General features: G+C 42.3%; 1 protein-coding gene across 1 annotated transcript in view; it reads right to left on the reverse strand.

The window, feature by feature from the left end:
• Nucleotides 1-3,485: 3,485 nt before the first annotated feature.
• Nucleotides 3,486-19,158, reverse strand: part of LOC148130044 (boophilin-H2-like) — a 21,781-nt gene continuing 6,108 nt past the window's right edge. The window contains exons 2-4 of the mRNA XM_087969820.1: nucleotides 8,625-8,801; nucleotides 4,219-4,245; nucleotides 3,486-3,718 (exon numbers count right to left, since the gene is read on the reverse strand). Of these exons, the coding sequence (XP_087825946.1) occupies nucleotides 3,486-3,718; nucleotides 4,219-4,245; nucleotides 8,625-8,801 (437 nt within the window). The remainder of the gene's footprint in view (nucleotides 3,719-4,218; nucleotides 4,246-8,624; nucleotides 8,802-19,158) is intronic.

Here is a 19,158-nt window from a genome sequence, read left to right on the forward strand (position 1 = left end):
TTGCTATGGCATCTGCGAGGGTGATGTCTCCCTTTGCCATAATTTTGCTTTGGACAGTGGGGTCTCTTAGACCTAGGACAATCCAATCTCTCATGGCTTCTTCTAGATTTACGAAGCCACATAGTCCACCCAAATTTCTTAGGTCAGCTACAAAGTCCCCGATGTTCTCACCTTCACGTTGGTCCCTCTGGTAAAATTCGTGTCTTCTAATGAGGGTTGGAACTGCTGGAGCGTAATGGGCCTGAAGGATGGGAGCAAGGGCATCCCAGTCCATCGTTTTGACTTCAGCTGGTTTTGCAAGTGCCTTTGCCATTCTGAAAACGGCGGGTCCGCAATGCGTTAGGAAAACCGCACGTTTCTTGCTAGGTGTAGCATCCTTCAGATTATTAGATTCCAGGTACATTTGAAACCTGTCCATATACTAGTCCCAATCTTCGCTGGCTGGGTCAAACGGGGCGGGTGGTATAGCGCTGCTGGCCATTCTGCCGATATCTATGCGCTTCAGCCACGTGCTCTGTCAATATTCTGCGAGTGCTCAGTCAGCTCTATCGTCTCCGCATTCCATCCTCATCGCCAGTGTTGTATTCTGGAGGATGGGTGTAATAACGGAGACGAGACATCGAATAGTGACTCCAACTCTTTATTAGTGACTTCAGAACAGAGCAAAATAAGCCTGGCAGCAGCAGCTCCTTTTTATAAAGCTGGCTTCTGTCAAAGCATCCAATGACAATGATTTAAGCTTGCCGCGCTTGGAGCATCCAATCGCGGCAGCCCGTTAACTAGCCAATTGGATCAGCCCGGAATGACCAATCACGACCCGCTGTTTACGGACCAATCAAGTATGCAGATTACGAGCCTGCTGTGGATGGACCAATCAGGTTTGCAGGCTTACGAGCCTGCTAGTTCGGAACAATTACTTTTATTTATTTGTTTTGATAGTTTAATTTCTACAGCAGTCTATCTCAACGAATTGACTCTGGGCTGCAAACTCTTTTAAAATGCATGTGCTCAGGATCACAGGTGGCATCCCTAAATTTTCTCTTCCCGTTTATGTGACAGCTGCTCCTCCCTCGGGAATCTGGTTCGCACTTCTGTGCCTGGTGTGGAAGGAGCAGGTGCACTTTCCCTTACTCGGTCTCTTGCTCTTCCTGAGGCTCCCTCCACCTCAAAGATGAACCCTTCCTGCTTGTCTTGATTACCAGCTAACTCCTGCAAGGCCAGGTTTGCAGGGATATTGGTTGTGACAGCATTGTAGCCACAATGGAACGTGGACATCCAATTGCTGCATTCTTTCTGATTCTGGATCGCCTTTCCAGGATTTGACCCATTTGCCTTTTGCCTATAGTGTAACACAACTTACAGCTCCTATTCTTCCCCCTTGTTTGTTAGAATGGGGAAGAGGAGCGGTCTGTGAATGCAAGGAGCAGCCACTTTCAAAAGAAAATGCCAATTGAACACAGGGTGAACTTTCATTGAAGCTGACAAAAATTGCTAATAAACAATCAATAACTTTTAAGGCACATTTCTTGGAAGTTCTCACGGATGTTGTGAATTTGTTGATAGCCACATATACAGCTTGTCCGTTGCATGCTGAATCTTCGATGCGTGGATGACAAATTAATGTTAATATTCAGTAAGTGCAAGAGGGCCTTCCAAAATTTAGAAGTGAAATGACTTCCTCAGTCTGTTATTGCAGGATTGACCAATCCTCTGTGTCTAAAGACAGGATCTGCAAAGATTTGGAGTCTCTCCTTGGACTTTGGAGTTCTTTTGAAATAATAAAATAGGCCTATTCAGAATTTGTTCTTGTGATTATACACATAATATGACTTAGTAACTTACGTATTTTAATAGGCAAACCAGCTGCTCTAAGAATCCAGTAGAAATTGAAGGCTTAGAAGCTTCGCAGTGTTTAGTAGGAAATTGGGGTAGAAAGTATAAGCCCTGATTCTTAGTGTTGCTAGATCAGGGGTGTCAAACTCGATTTCATTAAGGCCGGATCATCATTGTGGTTGTCCTCCGCAACTGGGGGGGAGAGGGGTTGTAGCCGTGTGGCCGCTGCCAACTGGGCATGACCCAGCCGCATAGCCAGCTTGCTGTGGCTCACGTGGATGATACCTGGAGTGGCCGGGCAGGAATCGAGAGGGAATCCAGGGGTCTCCGATGGGTGGGATGGGGTGTGGGAGGCTGGTCCTGCGGGAGAAGATGAGGTGAGGCAGGGGGCGGGGCAGGTACAGGCAATGTGTTTTCAGCTGCTTTCTGTGCCTCTTGGTTTCCCACCCCACGCCACCCCCACCAGCCTGGTTTGGTCTGGTGGGGGGATTGCCTTCCACCTTCTCTGCCACGCCATGAACGGGGATTACCCCGCCATGGTCAAAGTAAATCCTGGGCTCTGCACTGCAATGGACAGATGAAAAGCACAGCTTTTGTCTGAAGGAGGAGGAGGAGGAGGAGCAGGAAGAAGAAAGAGGGAAAGCGGCCGAGTGAGAAGCATCCCGGGATGGTGGGGGATGGGAAGAAGCGACGCGAGACCTTACAGTTGCCAGGATGGCCGTGTGGGACAGATCTGACCTCATTGTGGGCTGGATTCGGCCAGCCGGCCTTGAGTTTGACACCCCTGTGCTAGAGCATGCTAGGAAGAGAGAAAATTGAGATGGTGTGCAAAGAGAAAGGTTCTCCAGAACCCATGGAAGAGAGAAGTTGTATGGCAATGGAACACATTTTAGAAGTTGTGGTGGTCACAGGAATACACGTTCCTCATGTAAAGGCTATAGGTGCCACAAAACACCTGTATTATTTTGCCAGAAAGGTCTTACCGTCCAAATTGTCACATTTGTATGAAGGGCAGGTCAAGTGCCTTTTCTTGGGCAACAGGATTCTACTAGAGTACAGGTAGTCCTTGACTTAGAACAGTTCATTTAGTGACCATTCAAAGTTACAACAGCATTAAGAAAAGCAACCGATGGCTGTTTTTCACACTTACAACCGCTGCAACATCCCCATGGTCACAGGATCAAAATTCTGATGCTTGGCAGCTGGTTCATATTTATGATGGTTGCAGTGTCCTGCCATCGTCTGATCCGCCTTTGCGTCCTTCTGGCAAGCAAAGTCAATGGGGAAGTCAGATTCACTTAACAACCCTATTACTAACTTACCAAGTGCAACAACTGTGTCAAGAAAGGTTTTAAAGTGGGCCATAGCTCACTTCTCAAACGTTTCACTTAGCAACACAAATGTTGTGCTCAATTGTGGACATAACTGGAGGACTACCTATAATCATACAAGGATGGTGGTCAAAGAATACTAGATCTCTTTCTTTTCTTCTGCAGACTGAGAAAACAGTAGGAACCTGTGGGGTAACTGGCCTTGAAAAGGGATCCTCATTAGGAGCATCACAATACAATGACTTAGCCAAGCAGCATAGTTCTGAGGCTAGCTGAAACTCTGCAGGGAATTCTTCAAAAGCTCTTTGCGCTTACCTCGGTCTATACCAGTTTACACTCCTGCATGCAATCCTCCTGATTCAAAAAGTTGTTTCTGTTGCCGTTGCACCCACCAAACTTGAATGGTTTACAAATCTTGGTAGTGCGATCGTAGTAAAAGCGAGTAAAGTTTTCTTTGCATGGTCCAACATCTAATGGTTGGTCACACGTATCTAGCATGGCTTCTGGGAGATTCAGGAAGATGAAAATAAGAGAGGGGTGTGTATAAAAGTGTGCTTTTATTTAACAGCTTGAATGTTTTCTTCCATATACAACAAGGGAAACTGCAGAAGCGACTCTTGACAATGTTGACCAAGCATTAAAGATAACTATCCATAAATCTGTTCTCTACATTTTCAAGTTTTCTATCTCATTCTCAGGGGGCTTAGTTTGGTTTTTCTGAGCAGACATTAGTGCTGCAAAGTAGAGGGTGGTGTTGGAGTTGTCCTCTTTGAACATCTTTCCAGTACAGTTTTCTGAAGTTGTCCTACCTTCCACTTTTCCCCATCTGAAAAAGCTCAAAGGAAGCAGTTGTGCCTCCTTGGAAATTAATGGAAGCATGGGTTGTGTGTTAATTCAAGTCGTACAATTATGGACAAATCCAAACTTCTTGAGGCCAATGTGAAATATATCAAGAAGTGAAGCACATACATAGGAAAATTACAAGCAAGTGATAGAAGGTCCAAAGCCATCATATATCTTAAAGGTCAAATGAAATCCACAATGGAGCTCTTACCTGGAGACAAAGGTTTCACGATATCTCCTACAGTAGGGATAAGAAGAAGTGCGTTATTTAAGGACACTTCTAGGTGTTTATCCTTGCCATCTTCCAATTCTTCCCAATTTTTTTAAAAAAAGTTCAGATTAACCACATCTCTTCTGACTGTTTAAAGACATTGGGAGGATCGTAAGCATGAAGATGTTTGCATTTTACAAATCTAAAGAGGTTGAACAGAACTGGCATTCAATCAGCACTTGCCTGTCCCAAACCCAAACTACCGCTACCTTCATTTGGCCTCTCAACTGCGTGTTAAAATATATATGCCACAAAGATGTGTGTGTGGTTGAGAGAGGAGGGGGGAGAGAGAGAGAGAGAGAGACTAAGAGAGAGAAAGGGAAAGAGAGACAGACACTAAAAGAGAGAGATTAAGAGAGAGTAGAACATAGTATAGGAAACTAGAAAAATAAGCTTCTCTCTCTGACTTTGAGAAGATGAGCAATTAGTGATTACCTGCAACTCTCATGAAGCTATTGTTTGAGAGTTCCCAAAGGGTATTCTAAAAATTACAGATCTAGAAAATAAGGGGTTCTCACTTATATTCCTCAACGGGCACCTCTTCCTGATAATAAATTCAATCTATACAGGGGTGGGATTCTACCGGTTCTGCCCGGTTCTATAGAATCCCTTGTTAACTTTCTAAGCAGTTCGGAGAACCAGTAGTTAGCAGCAATCTCCTTTTGTTTTTTTCCACCCTTATTACATTCTTGCCAGTACACCTAGACTTCCTGTCTCCAGAGCTTCTGGGGCTTGACTTTCTAAAAGGGGAAGGGTTGTTTTAAAATTTTTACACTGCTCTTGGGAGGAAATACTTCCCTGGACAATCAGTACTTTGAAGAAATAATTGAATAATGAAGCAGAGCTATCAAAAAGAAGCTCTTAATGACAGGGAACCAAGATGAGTGACATTCAGTAAGATTTCTTGGCTAGCCAGAAAGATTGACATTTAAAAGTGAGTTTACATACTCTTTCTGAGTTTTGGTCTAAAACTGGTTTTTGATGAAGGTTAATTCTGTGCTTGGTGACGTTTAATCCTATGTTTATTGATGCGATAATTTTCCCTATTCAGCTTCAACAAGCAACAGCTACTGTTGTGATTTAATTATTTGTATTGTGTTTGATTTTTTTCCTGCCTCACGGTTTCTTTTTCTATCTGGGGAGGGGAGGGTGTCTTCCTTCACTGCTTTCGTGGTATCTGGCACTGTCCATTTGGGGTGTACTTCCAAGAGGCAGGATGAAAGCTTTGCACTGATTTTTTTACTGTCTTTCTGGGTGACATATGACCTTTCCTTAAATCTGGATGATTTCCTTAGGATATCTTGTGAGGTGAGTCAGACCAGCTGGTATCTTTAAGTGGTGCAAATGGATCTAAGGATTACTTATTCTGTGTATGCTTTTTCTGGAGAGCTTAAACCAAGGGTCCTCAACCACCGGGCCACGGACCGGTACCGGGGCGTGGAGCACTCTTTACCGGGCCGCAAAGAAAATAAAATTTTAAAAAATGGCGGCTTTCTTCGCCTTCGGTGAATGCTGCTGGGATCGGGGATCAAGGACACAAATGAAAGAAGGGGAGGGAGGAAGCAACCGAAGCCTGTCCTGCTCTCTGGCTCAGCTCTCTCAGTCGCTCTCTCGCTCCTCCACCAGCCCAGGAAGAAACTGCTTCAAAGAAGCCGGGGGGGGGTGGCTTTTCCTGTCGCCGCAGCTTCCCCGAAGCGCCCGTTTCACCCCCACCCCGCCCGCCCGCTTGCTCGCGGTTCAATCCACAGTGCTCCGTTCTGCCTGCCTGCCTGTCTGGTTGTTTGGGAGCAGCTTCGGCTGAGAATAATAACTATTCGCCTCTTTTATCAGCCGAAGCTGCTCCGAAACGAAGAAGGCAGGCAGGCAGGCAGAACGCAGCACTGTGGATTGAACGCGCGGCGGGCGGGCGGGCGGGTGGGGTGAAACGGGCGCCCGGGAAGCTGCGGCGACAGGAAAAGCCACCCCACCCCGGCTTCTTTGAAGCAGTTTCTTCCTGGGCTGCTGGAGGAGCGATAGAGTGACTGAGAGAGGAACGAGGCAGACACCTGAGGGAGGGAGACACCTGAGGGATGGGGCTGAGGGAGGCAGGGCCGAGGCGCTCCCTGAACTTGGTGGTTTGTTGGCAGACGTTTTATTACCCGACTAGGTAACAACATCAGATGTTACCTAGTCAGGTAATGAAACGTCTGTAAGCAAACTACCAAACTCGGATTCTCTCTCCTCCCCCGCCCCCCCGGTCCTTGAAAAAATGTTTCTGCTTGAAACCGGTCCCTGGTACAAAAAAGGTTGGGGACCACTGGCTTAAACGACCTCTCTGCTAAAGGGTTTCACTTTATGAACAAGAGCTGGCTGCTGATATTTATCATTACATTTTAACTATTTTAATTCCTCAAGGTGCTCTGGCACCTTGCCTGATTTGTAACTCCAGCTTGCAGGTATTTAAATCTAATGATTGGTATTTATGGCAGCTTTTTGCAAGCAAAGAAGCTTTTTGTATTTTTGTACAGGTAATCCTTGACTTACAACAGTTCATTTAGTGACCATTCAAAGATTCAGTGACACTGAAAAAAGTGACTTATGACCATTGCAGCATTCCCACTGTCACGAGACGCCAGGCGAGAAGTACCGCCTTTTGATATGAGTGATGTTGAGCTGGCCATGCCCACCCAGTCACATGACCACCAAGTCACACCCACCAACTAAGCCACGCCCACAGAACAGGTTGTTAAAAAAATTGAATCCCACCCCTGAATCTATACTGTGATATTTTTAAACCCTAAGGTCTCCAGGTATCTTAGAACTGCAACCCTCAAAATTTTCAGCTAACTGAGCCCAAATGCTTTGCTGAAGACAACAGGAGGAAAGATCTTTGAACTTTCAAAAGGTGTGGAAAATCTATAGTAGCAAACTGCACATTTTAACACAATGACCTCAAAATGCAATTTATAGTATAGTGCCTATTGTAAATTTCATAAAATATAATATTTTTAAAATATTTAAAAATGTAGTTCATAAGCAAAACAATTCAAGGAAATGATATCAAATTTCTCAGTGGTTGCTTTCCTTGCTGCTTTGACATTAAAGGGCTAATTTAAAATCCAGGAAGAGCATGGCAAGCCCAGACCATATATTTAATATTTCAGTTCCTGAATTATATTTCCAACAACAATGAAATGGTTAACTCTTATGAAATGTATCTTGTAGTATTTAATAAATGTATAATTTTTACCTTGCAGATGTATTAAGCACATGCATAATTTTAAAAAGAGAAATGCAACTGCATGTCTCTGTGTAACAGAACAATAGAGTTGGAAGGGACCTTGCAGCTCTTCTATCCAACCTGCTGATCAGGCAGAAAATCATATACCTTTTCAGAAAAATGGTTGTCCAATCTCTTTTCTAAAAAAAAAACCTCCAGAGTTGGAACATCCACAACTTCTGAAGGCAAGTCGTTCCACTGATTAATTATTCTCATGGTCAGGAAATTTCTCCTTAATTCTAAGTTGCTTCTCTCCTTGATTAGTTTCCATCCTTTGTTTTTGTCCTGCCTTCTGGTACTCTGGAGAATAGGTTGACCCCCCTCTTTTTTGTGGCAGCCCCTCAAATATTGGAACACTATGATTGTATCACCCCTAGTCCTTCTTTTCACTAGACTAGACATACCCAATTCTTGCAACCGTTTTTCATATGCTTTAGTTTCCAGGCCAGGGGTGGGATTCAAATTTTTTAACAACCTGTTCTTTGGGCGTGGCTTAGTTGGTGGGCCTGGCTTGGTGGTCATGTGACTGGGTGGATGTGGCTTGGTGGCCATGTTATTGGCTGGGCATGGCCAACTCAATATCACTCACATCAAGACACGCATCTCCTTGCCTGGCCTCTCATGACTGTGGGGATGCTGCAACAGTCGTAAGTGTGAAAAATGGTCATAAGTCACTTTTTTCAGTGCCATTGTAACTTTGAATGGTCACTCCACACAAGCAAAGTACCAGCAAAGAAGGGGGAAAAAACTCCAGAGAAGTTCCTGAGACAGGAAATCTAGTCCTGCCAAGAATGTAATAAGGGTTAACGGAGAGGCAGTTTCTGTAAGCAACGCCAGAATGTTTCCTTCCTGCCTTCCTTACAGGATTAGGCCAGTAATTTCTTCTAACAACCGGTTCTCCGAACTGCTTAGAAGGTTAACAACCGGTTCTAGCGAATAGGTGCGAGCCTGTAGAATCCCACCCCTGCTCCAGGACCCTAATTATCTTCTCCACACTCTTTCTAGAGTCTCAACCTCTTTTTTATATTGTGATAATCAATTAATTAATTAATTCTGGGCAGGGGAATATAAAATTGTTTCAACGTACCAAACGCATCACAGGCCTTGTTGCATTCGTCGAACGTCTGAAAATTGTTTGCATTTCCTCCACAGCCACTGTAAATAAACAATTGGCATCTCTTGTTGAAGACATCATAATAATAGCGAGGAATTTTACCCTTGCATTTTCCTTTCCTGGCCCGTAATTTGCAATTCCTCGGTTTTTCTAAAAGGAAAACGGGTATTGGAAACTAAAGCTCTGTTACATCTCTTTTTTGAAATGCAGAAATGAAAATATCAAGCAACAATAACTGCCTAGCCCAGCTCCTGGAGAAGGACTTGAAAGGTGGATTAAGTGCCATAAACATAATAATCATAATAAGAAAACGGAGGACAGTTCATTGTGCATTCTATCCTTCTAGAGTGATTCTTAAAGGTTATATTTGTCCTGCAGAAATGGAGGTAGAGATATACCTCAAGTAAAATAAACGGTCTTTGCCTGTTTATTTTTCATTTTTAAAAAATTCAATATATGTTGAATTTATGCAAAGGACAGCCAAGAAAAGCATTGGTGCAAGTAAAAAATGGAAACTTAGTAGATGTACAGGAAACAAAACATGAACATTGAAATAATGTGATTTAAAAAAATAACAATGCTGGCAAGGAAAAGCACATAGCAAGATCAGTTTGTACAAAAGATCAAGGGAAAAAGTGGATAAAGATAAACCCTGGCAATGGCTTCCAACAGGAACATTAAAACAACAACATCAACAACAACTAAAGACTTGATTTTGGCTGCATAAGAATAAGCTTTTCAAAACAACGCAATCAAGGCCACAACTGAAAAATTATCAAATGATTCAAAGTGCAGGTTGTGCAGAGAAACAGAAGAAACCGTAGATCATACCCTCCTGCATGAAGACCACACAAACTTATTATAAACAATGACATAACGCAGTTGCCAGAATGATTCATTGCAACATATGTGTAAATTATCACGTGCCAGTAATGAAAAACTGGTGAGAACATATATGTTAAATATGCATTACGCTATGTCTACATGCACCACGTCATATGCAAAGTGGAGTCTCATGTCAGACTCCACTTATTAGTTTCAGCCACTGGTGCGAAAATTGGAGATCTGTCAGTGGCTGAAGTATTGGACAACGCCGGCTATAAAAAGCCGGTCCTGGCCGCAATTGTCACTTTTTTGAATCAGCTTGTAAATAAAGAGTTCTCTACAATACTGGGTCTGCTCCTTCCTCATCTGCGCCCATTTAACAATATAGTTGAAAAAGTAGTTGAAAATAGGCAGGTTAAAATACTGTGGGATTTTCGAATATCAACTATTAACATCTTCGCTCATAAGTTCATAATGCATGAGAGATAACTGTGGTTAAAAAGAAGAAAACTGGATAACTGTTGTGTACTAGGCCCATGAAGGGGAACCTATCGCACGCATGCCACAGGGGGCATGCAGAAACATTTGTGCCAGCACATGAGCTGCAGGTAAATTTACCTCACTGTGCATGTGTGCGCTTCACAGCTGATTTTTGGCAGGTTTGAGGCCTTTTTCAGCCTCCCAAAGTTTTGAGGAAACCTTCTGCAGGCTTTGCAAGCTGAAAACTAGCCCCATTTTGTCACTTTCTGTTTTTCCAAAAATACCAGAAGTGATGAAATGGGGCTAGTTTTCGGCCTGCAAAGCCTGCAGAAGCCTTCCTCAAGACTTCTGGGTACTGGCACGCGAGCGTGAGTGTGCAAGTGCGCACACAATTTTTGGCCCAGGATCCCAAAAAGGATCACTACTCTACTAGGGGATAGTAAAACAAAAGATGAATTAGAGAAAACCACGAAGTATCAAAACTGAAAGATTATGGCACAAACTATCTGTGGTCCCCCAAAAATAAAAGGTTAATCTGATATAACAGGGGTGTCAAACTCAGGTCATAACGGCGGTGTCACGTGACATATGGGGACTTTTTCCCCCTTTGCTGAACCAGACGTGGGCTTGGCCAGCATATGACGTATCTGGGCCGGGAGTTTGACAGCCCTGTGATATAATATGCTCTTGACAGACCCATGCTGACTTTTAGTTATAGTACATTTATTAATTACTCAGACACATATTGTTTCAAACCTTTCTAGTTCCTTGCTCAGTATAGATACTAAATTGACAGGTCTATAGCTTACCCCTCTTTTCTTTTCTGAATTGTGAGACTACATTTTTTCCTGTCCTGGTTTCAGTGAAAGGAATACAGTAGCACTAGCACTTAGACTTATATACCACTTGATAGTGCTTTACACAGTACTCTCTGAGCAGCTTACAATATCAGCCTATTGCCCCCAACAATCTCGGTTTTCATTTTATTGACCTTGGAAGGATGGAAGGCTAAGTCAATCTTGAGTTTCTTAAAATCAAACTCCAGGCTTTGGGCAGAGTTATCTACAATACCGCATTCTAATCACTGCGCCACCACTGCTTCTACAGTAACCCCCCATGCAACTGCAAGTCAAAATGCAGTGTGATGCAGACACTTGGGAACAAGGCTTGCAGAGATGCTGGGGAGGAGAACATGCACTTTGGAAGGAACGGTTGGAGTAGAGCATTTAGAGATTTGTGAAGGCATCAGGATGTTTTTCTGGTGAAATGACAGCTGATGGGCAGGAGAGGTGACAGAAGAGGAAATGGGAAGCAAGAGAAAGACCACGTATGTTCATTACAGCTTGTAGGATAAGGAGTAGACATAATTCAAGATAGAGAGTCCATAATCAGAAAACACACAATGTTGTCAAAAGTACCAAGGGAAGAGTCAAAGACTTAGTCAGGAACACTCTGAGGTTGAAAACAGAGCAGGAGTCAAGAGCAAGACTAAACAAAGTGCAAATCCAGATGTCAAAGTTGGTTTCAAGCAACAGAAGGTAGTCCTGGCATGGTTTAAATCTTCTCCCTGCAGGCATGTACAGCCGAACCTTTCCTTGCTCAATAGGTCTTTGACAGATTAGGCCAGGCCTGCCTGGGCAGAAAATAGGTAGATAGATAGAAATTCAATATTTTTTCCTACCGGGTTCTGTGGGCGTGGCATGGTGGAGATTCAAGTGACTGAGTGGGCACACCCACTCAGTCATATGACCCTCCCCCACAAAGCCACGCCCTCAGAACTGGTAGGGGGAAAAATTGAATACCACCACTGTCTGATTCGCCTTTATCTTTTAACTCTAAGGTCAGCCTGTCCATCTCTGCACAGTCCAAAATCTTTCTTATCACAGTCCCCTCAGATGGTATATTACCCTGTTTCCAGTGCTGTGCATCAGTGATGGGATTCAAAAACTTTTACTACCGGTTCTGTGGGCGTGGCTTGGTGGACGTGGCCATGTGACTGGGTGGGCGTGGCTTTTTTGCAGCCCCCACGCATTTTGGGGAGCTTCCTAGCCACATAGGAGCCTCTCAGGGGGGTCGCTTTTGTTCCCCTAAGGCTCCTCTGGGGCTCTGGAAGAAAAGGAACAGAGCATGGGAGGGGCACGCAGCACCCCTCCAAGCTCCATTTTGGGAGCTTCCTAGCCTCAGAGGAGCCTCGGGGGGGGGCGTTTTTGCTCCCCTAAAGCTCCTCTGGGGCTCTGGAAGGCAAAAAAGGAGGGGTGCCTGAGCTTCTCCCTTCATTTTTTACCTTCCTGGGCCTCGGCAAGGGAAATTCCGGCACAGCTGATCTTATCTACAGCTGATTGTCGGAAGGGAAAAAAAGAAATACCTTAGGCGAATATCAGGCAGACAGGCAGGGTGAGTGAGCATTGGGTGGGAGGGCAACCGGGTGGGGGGCGTGGCCAGCCACAACTTACTACCGGTTCGGCAACCCACGCCAAATTCTTGCTACCAGTTTGCCGAATCTGGTGTGAACTGGCGGAATACCACCACTGCTGTGCATACACTATTCTGGCCGCTGTTGTTATGCGTAGGATGATATATTTGTTGGTCTTAGTATAATCTCACTGTATAAGTCCCAATAGAAACAATTCCAGTCTAAATTCAATTTTTTGTTTTGTAATTTCCTCTATCCACTTTTTAATCTTATTCCAGGTTTTTTTTTTTTTTTTTTGCTTCAGGGCATGTCCACCACACGTGGAAATAGATGCCATGTTTATTTTTGCATTTCCAATATTCTGGTTTTCTAGTTGGAAACATCTTTGCCAAACTGGTAGGGGGTTGGTGCCACCTATACAACATTTTGTATATATTTTATTTATACGTTGCTGATAAAGTTAGTTTATAATTCCCCCCCACATTTTTCCCCAATATTCTAATTCAATGCTGTATCCCAAATTTTTCACCCAAACAATCATTGTTTCTTTTACAATTTCTTCCTCCATTTTAAAGTTCAAAAGTAGGTTATATGTTTTAGATATCACCTTCTTTTCCCGTCCCTGGATTATTTTATCTAATTGTTGCTGCTCTTTATAAAATCCATATTCTTTATCATTTCTATATCCAGTCTGAATTTGTAGATAAGGCCAACAGTCGATATCTATACCTTGTTGTTTTAGTTCTTGTGTTGTTTTCAGCCTTCCTTGTGGGTAAATCAATTCCTTATATTTTCTTACTTTATTTAAATCCATTGCATTGGGATATATCACCGCTTCCATCATTGACAGCCAGATTGGTATTTTCGTGTAATGATTTTTTAAAAAATTTTTCCCCATACCTGAATCTCTGATCTGATGTCTTTGGAAATAAGAATGACTTTTGCGTTTCCCTTCCCATAAGAATCCATGCCACCCTCGTTGCAAGTAATGTCACTTTAATAAAAATATTCTTTTTTAAAATTTGTTTATTCAAAATTTCAAAAAAAAATCAAAAAGAGAAGCATGTTCTCTCACATTTTGCAGCGTTATCATAACAGTGTACATATCTATTAGTGTCAATTAAATTCAATTAAATGATAAATAAGGAATTGAAGATATTTCTTGAAATTAATATAAATGTAAACACAACGATTCAAAACTTATGGGATACAACAAACGCATACGTGAGGGGTCTGACAATAGCATTTGCTATATATATTACCTGGTAATATAATTCCCAGTCCAGAAAAAAGCCACCTCTACTTCTTCTATCCTACATTAATTTCATTTTAATTCTAGGTGTTTTTCCCGCCCAAACAAATTTGGCTATTACCTTATTTAGCTCCTCAAAAAAGGGTTTGCCTAATTTTATTGGTATAGCTTGAAACAGATATAATATTTTCAGTAATATGATCATTTTAACTGCGGCAATCTTTCCAATTAGTGAGATCTGTAAGTTTCCCCATGTCTCCAGATCTTTTTTAAATTTTTAATATTAATTTATAATAGTTATTTTCTTTAATTGAGGAGCATCTTGCTGTTAACCAAATACCAAGATACTTTACCTTTTTGACTATCCGGATTTCCAATTTTCCCTTTAGATCTTTTTTTCTGGGCATCCATCAGGTTTTTGATTATTATTATTTTTTGTTTATTTAAAATCCTGCTACTTTGCCAAATTTTTCAATTTCTAGTAATAGACCAATTCCACTTTCGCCAGGTTCGTCTATAAAAATAACACTACATAGTCAGCAGATGTTTGTGTTTTGTATTCTTCTTTTCTAATTGTAGTTTCCCTTATTTATTGTTCTTCCCTGATATTTGTGAATAGTATTTCTAATGAGAGGATAAAAAGTAGAGGTGACAATGGACATCCTTGTCTCACTCCTTTGTTTATTTTAAATATCTCAGTTTTGTCCCCTTTGAGCCAAAACACTGGCGGTTCAACTTGAGTAAATTGCCGATATCATTCCTATAAATTTTTCTCCAAACTCCATGGCCTTCAGTTGTATAAAAGATTGGCAATTTAACTTATTGAATGTTTTTTTGTGCATCAACACAATGTGATGTCTTGATGCAGTATATGATGCCATGCTTCACAGCAGGAAAGAAGTGCTGCCAAAACTGAATTTTTATTGTCTTTCTAGAAAGGCTGGAACCAAGCAAGTCTCTCTAATTTAGATAGATAGCAAGAATTATGGATCCCTCACAAACAAAGGAGAACAGCTCAGGTGGAGGAAATAGGATGAGATAGGAGAGATGCCACTATACTCAAAAGATGCCAGGTCTGTGATTGAGAGAGAGCCAGAGAAATTCCCAAAAGTGAATAAGTAGCGGAAAAAAGTCCCAGTCTACAGCCAGATCCACACAGATGGAAGTCTCACTTCAACACTGCAGCAAACTTCATCGATGGTTAGGTGCAATGTAGCAGCATTTTTCCAGAAAACATTAAAATATATACATTTTAATGGCATATTTTAATGGCATTTAAAAGATTAAGTAGCGGAAAAAAGTCCCAGTCTACAGCCAGATCCACACAGATGGAAGTCTCACTTCAACACTGCAGCAAACTTCATCGATGGTTAGGTGCAATGTAGCAGCATTTTTCCAGAAAACATTAAAATATATACATTTTAATGGCATATAATACAATTTCCTTCATGGAGCATTATTGCAAGGCTGTATGGATAAACAAAAGCATCTCCAGGCATTACATGTGTTACAGGTCAAAAATTTCCTGTGAGAAATATATAATTTCTTTTGATTCTATCATATTTTACTCAATTCTAAGGTGATCCCCTTTATAAATACTCACACAACTCTTTATAAAAAAAACAGTAAAAACAAGAAAGCTTGCTGTATGTCACGTCTTTAAGAAATATCTTTTTGCATTTTTACTATTTTAAAAGATTTCCCAATTTTGCAGTTTGCATCCATTGATAAACTCCTCACTACTCCAGGGCCTGGATTGCAGAACTGTGATTAAATTAAATTTAGGATTAAGAGTTTTCAGATCATTGATTGATGGACAAGACTAACATGCCATTTGTTTTAATGGTGTGCCGAGGCAAAGCTTGAAATTTCTTCCTTACCAGAACGTTGACATGTAGCTCTGCATTGAGCCATACTGTAGAAGTTGTTTTTATTTCCTCCACATCCACCATAAATGAATCCCCCACAATTCCCAGTTGTTGCGTTGAAATAAAAACGAAGGAGCGAAGCTTTGCACTTTCCTGTGATTGGGGGAAGATTACATATCTCTGGAGATACAGGGGAAACAGAAAAGAACAAAATAAGACAGATTGTCCTTCTTAAGGAAACCCTGAAGTTGTTTGCATGACTCCAAATATTTCAGAATCTATTCGAAAAGAAGATAAAGACAAATCCTCCCGAAACTCCAGAGGAAGTGAAAATACATTGCCTTCCCAACCTTAGTGAGAACACTGCATTTTGAGTCTTTGCCAATAGCTGTTGGAAGCCCTTCAAGCCACTGAGATGCACCCTGGACAATGCAAGCTCCTGCACCCCGAAGAAGAGCTACCAGCCCCCCCCCCCAATTGCTGTGATTCCAGCCTTTTGAGGTGGACTGAGAAAATGGTTAGGGGGAGCTTTCCTGCCATTTGCTAGAGGGTTAAGGATTGTACTCTAGCACAGGGGTCCCCAACCACCGGTCCGCGGACCGGGACCGGTCCATGGAACAAGTCCTACCGGGCCGCTGGTTTGCTGGGCACCGCCATCTTTTTTTGATGAAAAAGTGCTTCCGGTGAGCTTTTCCGGGTAGAAAGCCATTTCTACCTGGAAAAGCTCACGAAGCGCTGCTGCCATCTTTTTTGATGAAAAAGTGCTTCCGGTGAGGTCACCGGAAGCACTTTTCATCAAAAAAGATGGCGGCGCCCAGCTAATGCCGGTACCGGTACTACATAAAAAAGGTTGGGGATACCGGGCTGCGGCATAAGAAAGGTTGGGGATCACTGCTCTAGCAGACTGAAGTCAAAGCCTCTTCAGGAGCTGGACATTCAACACTGAGGGGAGGGACACCTGGAATTTGGGAGTGGGATTGGCCTCTTCCAAAGATTTCATGTGTACCTTCTTCACCCAGACTTAAACCTTTGTCATGTCTGCTTAGGGTGGGAAAATTCATATGTTGTTTTATAGTAGCTTTTGGAATAATGTCTTCTTCATAGTTTTTAGTTGTGTCTTTTTATACGATGTCAGGTTCTCCAACTCCTTAAAATGCTCACATTCCATAATGGTTACCACTGAACTAAGAAGGATGGTGTTGATTGAACTCTACCTTCACTCACATTTCCATCCGTCTGAGGTTGGTAAAATGAGGACGTATATTGTTGGGGGCAAATTGCTGACTCTGTAAAGAGTTCAGAGAATGCTGCTAAAGTATTGTGGGGTGGTATATAAGTGCTAAGTGCTATTGCTATAGAGGTGACTGAAATATTGCAGAAAAGAGACTTTTATTCTGTGTGTCTTGGATGATTCATTCCAGAAAACAGCTTCCTAAAAGCAATATAATCTTCTGGGGGCACCTCCATCATCAAATCTGTCCTTACTCATGGCTCGGAAGAGAAAGGGGTGGTTGCAAGGAGATTGTATGTAGTAGTGCAGAGAAAAGAAGATCTTATCTACCTACCTTGAGAAACGGCATCCTGAAAGGCAAAAATGAGAAGTCCAAAAGTGAGGATTATGTAGTTGAAATGCATCATGGTGATGGAAGTAAGGATCCAATGCTGAGTTAAGCCATTTTATAGATTATTCAACAGGGAACTAGACCTGGGCATTCATGTGGTTGGAACACCAAGGTCCAGTACCCCCAAACTGGAATAATGCTCACATCCCAAAATGGTTACTCCAAGGACCAACGGGGAATATTACAGAACAGTAAGTGTTCTAATTGGGAAATAAATTTTAGAAGTTTATTGACTTCTAAAGTCAATCACTCGTTCAGGTAACTGCAACTCCGAGATCATATCTAATGACCATGAAGAGATTCTCAGTCATCCAGGTCATGGTTGTCCCAACGGTCCTTATTTTCAAGGGGCAACTAGGTTTTCTGATTTTTCTTTGAAGACATTTCATTTATCATCCAAGAGGCTTCTTCAAATGAGCAAATGAGTAAAGAATTGTACCTTAATTAAATTGAAGCCATGAGGAAAGAAATACAAAGGAAACACTAGAATGATTTTGAATCACCTTCCCTCAGTCTCTGTATCTTTCTATCCTTGCAAGCCAATTTTGGTTTTACCAACTCCATAGTCTGCTGTGCATTTACACAACAGTAGTGTCTCATCTCTTTAGACTCTCATGTAATCCAACCTTGACTCCAACTCTGCTTTCCTTATGAACCACTCACTTTTTCTTCATATATTTGCTTTGCAGTTTGATTCCTGTTTATTTACTCTATCAGACTGAATCACTTTCATTCCATTTTGTATTCATTATACCCCACAAAATCTTGATTACGCCCCTTCTTTTTCTACCACAATAATACTTTAGGGACACCTTTAGCTTTCTGGGGTGTTCCCGCTAGGCTTCCCAACTTTTAGTTCCTATAACAAAACATACTCTTTACACAGTATGTCAGATCCGTGAATCTGTCATTTCTTCAATGGAAGAAGAAAAGTTGGGGGAGACTGATAAAGAAATCCTTCTTGATGTAACCTGAATATATTTAATCTCATATCGAATTTGTATAACCTACACATGATACAGTGGAGAGATGAAACCCAGATGGCCGGAACCTATCACCTCTGAGAGAGACAGCCAGGAGATAAAGAGACCATAAAAATTCCACAATGAGATGTGTCCTGAGAAACTCTGAAAAAGATTGTTCTAAAAAGGGGGTGGGGGGGGATTAACATGTTGGCTCTTTGCTTCTCTAAATACACATCAAGATAAGGGGAGGGGTTTTAAATTCCCTTATCTACCTCTGCATGCCTGAGAGACCTTAGACGCTGCTTTTAACCCCTACATGAATTGTCTCATCTCAATAAAGGATTCCTTTTTGATACGTTTTGATATGTTTTCAGAAGTTCATTCTAGTTGATTGAATGGGAAAAGTTCTGTAGCCTGACACAGTCATTTCCTCTTATTTTGTGACATACCGTCAAGCACAAACCACCGTCCTTTTTTCTATCAGACTTTGAAGATGTTAAAATTTCAACATGTGTTATCCCATATTTAATATACATTCTACCAAGTTTCGTGGCCAGCTCGGCCTCTGTTGAGGAAATCAATAATGAGCACCATTTCTAGAGTTCCTGGATGAACTGCTGCTTGAGTTTCTGCAGGATGAGGAAGTTGTGCTGTCCAGCAACCAGGAGAACCAGCTGGTGCTGCTCAGTGGTGGGATTCAAAATTTCTCACTACCGGTTCTGTGATCGTGGCTTGATGGGCATGGAGTGGCTTGGTGTGCGTGGCAGGGGAAGGTTACTGCAAAATCCGCATTCCCTCCCCACCCCACTAACCTGCTTTCCAGCTCTGTTCTCCTGTGCAGGGCAACCACGGAAGACCCAGCCATTCAGCTGGGACTTGGGAGGCGGAGAATAGATGGGGGCGGGGCCAGTAGAGGTGGCATTTGCCGGTTCTCCGAACTACTCAAAATTTCTGCTACCGGTTCTCCAGAACTGGTCAGAACCTGCTGAATACCAACTCCGGTGCTGCTGCTACTCTCTGTAGATGAGGAGTCTCAGTGCAAGGACTCAGCACTGAGAGAGCAGAGCAAATACAATCTGCAA

Source organism: Notechis scutatus, chromosome 7 (assembly GCF_049901735.1).
Source record: "Notechis scutatus isolate UNSWTSFEM ecotype Mainland chromosome 7, rNotScu1.2, whole genome shotgun sequence".
In the NCBI taxonomy this organism is placed as follows: domain Eukaryota; kingdom Metazoa; phylum Chordata; class Lepidosauria; order Squamata; family Elapidae; genus Notechis; species Notechis scutatus.